This window comes from Tachysurus vachellii, chromosome 18 (assembly GCF_030014155.1).
Source record: "Tachysurus vachellii isolate PV-2020 chromosome 18, HZAU_Pvac_v1, whole genome shotgun sequence".
Lineage (NCBI taxonomy): Eukaryota > Metazoa > Chordata > Actinopteri > Siluriformes > Bagridae > Tachysurus > Tachysurus vachellii.
In genome coordinates, this window is record NC_083477.1 from 21,859,398 (window position 1) to 21,861,897 (window position 2,500).

A 2,500-nucleotide genomic window follows, 5' to 3' on the forward strand; every position below is an offset into this window, starting at 1 on the left:
TGTCCTCTAAACACAAACGCACACAACACCACAGCCTGATGTTTCACTATCTACACACTCCAGCTGTTCAGCTCACTATTATCAGGTGAACGCTGCGGTCCTCTGCTGCCCCCCTGTGGTGATAACAGGTAACTACTGATTCCAATTGGTCACTGTGTGTCGACTAGAAATCGGAGAATCGGTTATTTGATTCATTTGCTGGAACAACAGTTTATTTTGTTTATTAGTTTATATGTTTTCAGTCTGGTCCATAAGCCGTGATATTTATTATTAAATCCAAAACCTAAAATCACATGATCGAAGTTTCAGATTTGTTTTTCTTTTCTGGTATGTGACAGTCTTTATGTTCACGTGTTCACTACACATGTTCACTTCACATGTTCACTACACGTGTTAACTACACATGTCCACTACACGTGTTCACTTCACATGTCCACTACACGTGTTCACTTCACATGTTCACTACACGTGTTAACTACACATGTCCACTACACGTGTTCACTTCACATGTCCACTACACGTGTTCACTTCACATGTTCACTACACGTGTTAACTACACATGTCCACTACACGTGTTCACTTCACATGTCCACTACACGTGTTCACTTCACATGTTCACTACACGTGTTAACTACACATGTCCACTACACGTGTTCACTACACGTGTTCACTACACATGTTCACTACACGTGTTCACTACATATGTTCACTTCACATGTTCACTACACGTGTTCACTACACGTGTTCACTACACATGTTCACTTCACGTGTTCACTTCACGTGTTCACTACACATGTTCACTTCACGTGTTCACTTCACATGTTCACTACACATGGTATGAACACTAAATATCTGAACTGCATTTGGGATTCAGCCAGAGAGGGAAAACAATGTATTGAAGCAAAGCCACTTGAGAGTTTTTTTTATTTAACCTTTAAACCTGTAGGAGTGAAAGTGACCAAATAAAAACACTGTAAAAAGTACAGTTCAATTTAAAAACAGTAACTGATTACATTAAGGTGAAGATACGTCTCTGATTTAAGAAATACAACTGTGTGGTTTTTGAGAATTTAAAAATATCCTAGTGTTGTTTGTTCGGATATGTCTCTCTGCCTGTCTCACTCTCTGCCTGTCTCACTCTCTGCCTGTCTCAATCTCTGCCTGTCTCACTCTCTGCCTGTCTCACTCTCTGCCTGTCTCACTCTCTCCAGCAGAGGCCGAGTGTCTGAGCTATGAAAGAGAAGATGTGTGTGTCCTCCAGGATGGCCTTGGCGGTGGGTTTTCCGGCTCCGTGCCCAGAGCGCGTGTCCACTCGGACCAGGAGCGGTTGTTTCTGATTGGCTCTGCGGCCCACGCCGTACTGCAGCGTCGCCGTATACTTCAGTGTGTGTAGAGGAACCACACGGTCATCGTGATCTGCTGTCAGGAGCAGAATGGCTGGAAAGGGAGGACCTTCAGAATCCACAGATGGGAGGTTATGGAGGGGTGAGTACCTACACACACACACACACACACACACACACACACACACACACACAATACATCATCACAATCCTAATTATTAATGAACAACAATAATGACATCATAAACCGATAATAGATATAAAAATACAGTCATATGCCCAAGTTTTATAACATACTAGTAACTCATCCACACTTTAAAACACTGTCGTATCTCCTGTGGGGCTCTGGATTTTGTATCATATTTACAGTTCATGTTTATAATTAGCTATTTAACTAATATGACATTCTTTTGAACATTTGATAACATTATTATTTTCTACCTGTAACTGGTGTTTATTATCTCTGTGTAGACAGAAACTCTATCATCAGAGTTATTAAAGACAAAAACACTCCAGTTTATTCACTTTACTGACATGAAAAAGCGACTATTTTAATTTACTCTTAGTTTTTTATGCTCATATAAGCTGTAATCACTCTGCCACCTACTGGCCATAATCTGTAACTACAACAAATAATCGATGAAACAATAAATTCCTTATACAATACAATTAATTTAAATACACACACACACACACACACACACACACACACACATATATATAAAAGAAACAAATTCTTCTCATTATAAATATGAGATTGTGTTTATATTTAATTCCGTACTTGATGAGCCATTTGAACTGCTCAGGGTCGTCTGCACAGCCGTAGTCGGTGGTCCAGGCGTGACCAATGGTGAACTTGTGAAACTTCAGCATGTCCATGACTCCAACCTCAGCCACAGCACAGCCGAACAGATCAGGACGCTGGTTCACACAAGCAGCTGGTGGAACATGAGATGATGAAACTTTATTAAGAGGTGAGAGTGTAGAAGGGGAACAGGAGAGATGTACAGATATAATAAAACAAACCAACAAACAAAGAAACAAACAAATAAATAAGTCAGATTTGACTCATTTACTGCAGGTGCTAAATAAATGTTATGTTGTTTTGTGTGTTTATATAAATGACTTCATTTAGTTTATTTCTATCTAAAAGTGTG

The 2,500-nt window shown here is 39.8% G+C and overlaps 1 protein-coding gene across 3 annotated transcripts in view; it reads right to left on the reverse strand.

Annotated features, from left to right (window-relative positions):
• Positions 1–895: 895 nt before the first annotated feature.
• The window catches only part of LOC132860882 (prolyl endopeptidase-like), an 11,350-nt gene continuing 9,745 nt past the window's right edge, over positions 896–2,500 (reverse strand). Inside the window, exons 14-16 of one of the 3 annotated variants that reach the window (XM_060892176.1) lie at positions 2,125–2,281; positions 1,162–1,493; positions 896–1,113 (exon numbers count right to left, since the gene is read on the reverse strand). In XM_060892176.1, coding sequence (XP_060748159.1) covers positions 1,199–1,493; positions 2,125–2,281 — 452 coding nt within the window. In that variant the 3' untranslated portion in view covers positions 896–1,113; positions 1,162–1,198. Of the gene's footprint in view, positions 1,494–2,124; positions 2,282–2,500 lie in introns of all 3 variants that reach the window. The other 2 variants (XM_060892175.1, XM_060892174.1) reach the window with 2 other exon arrangements.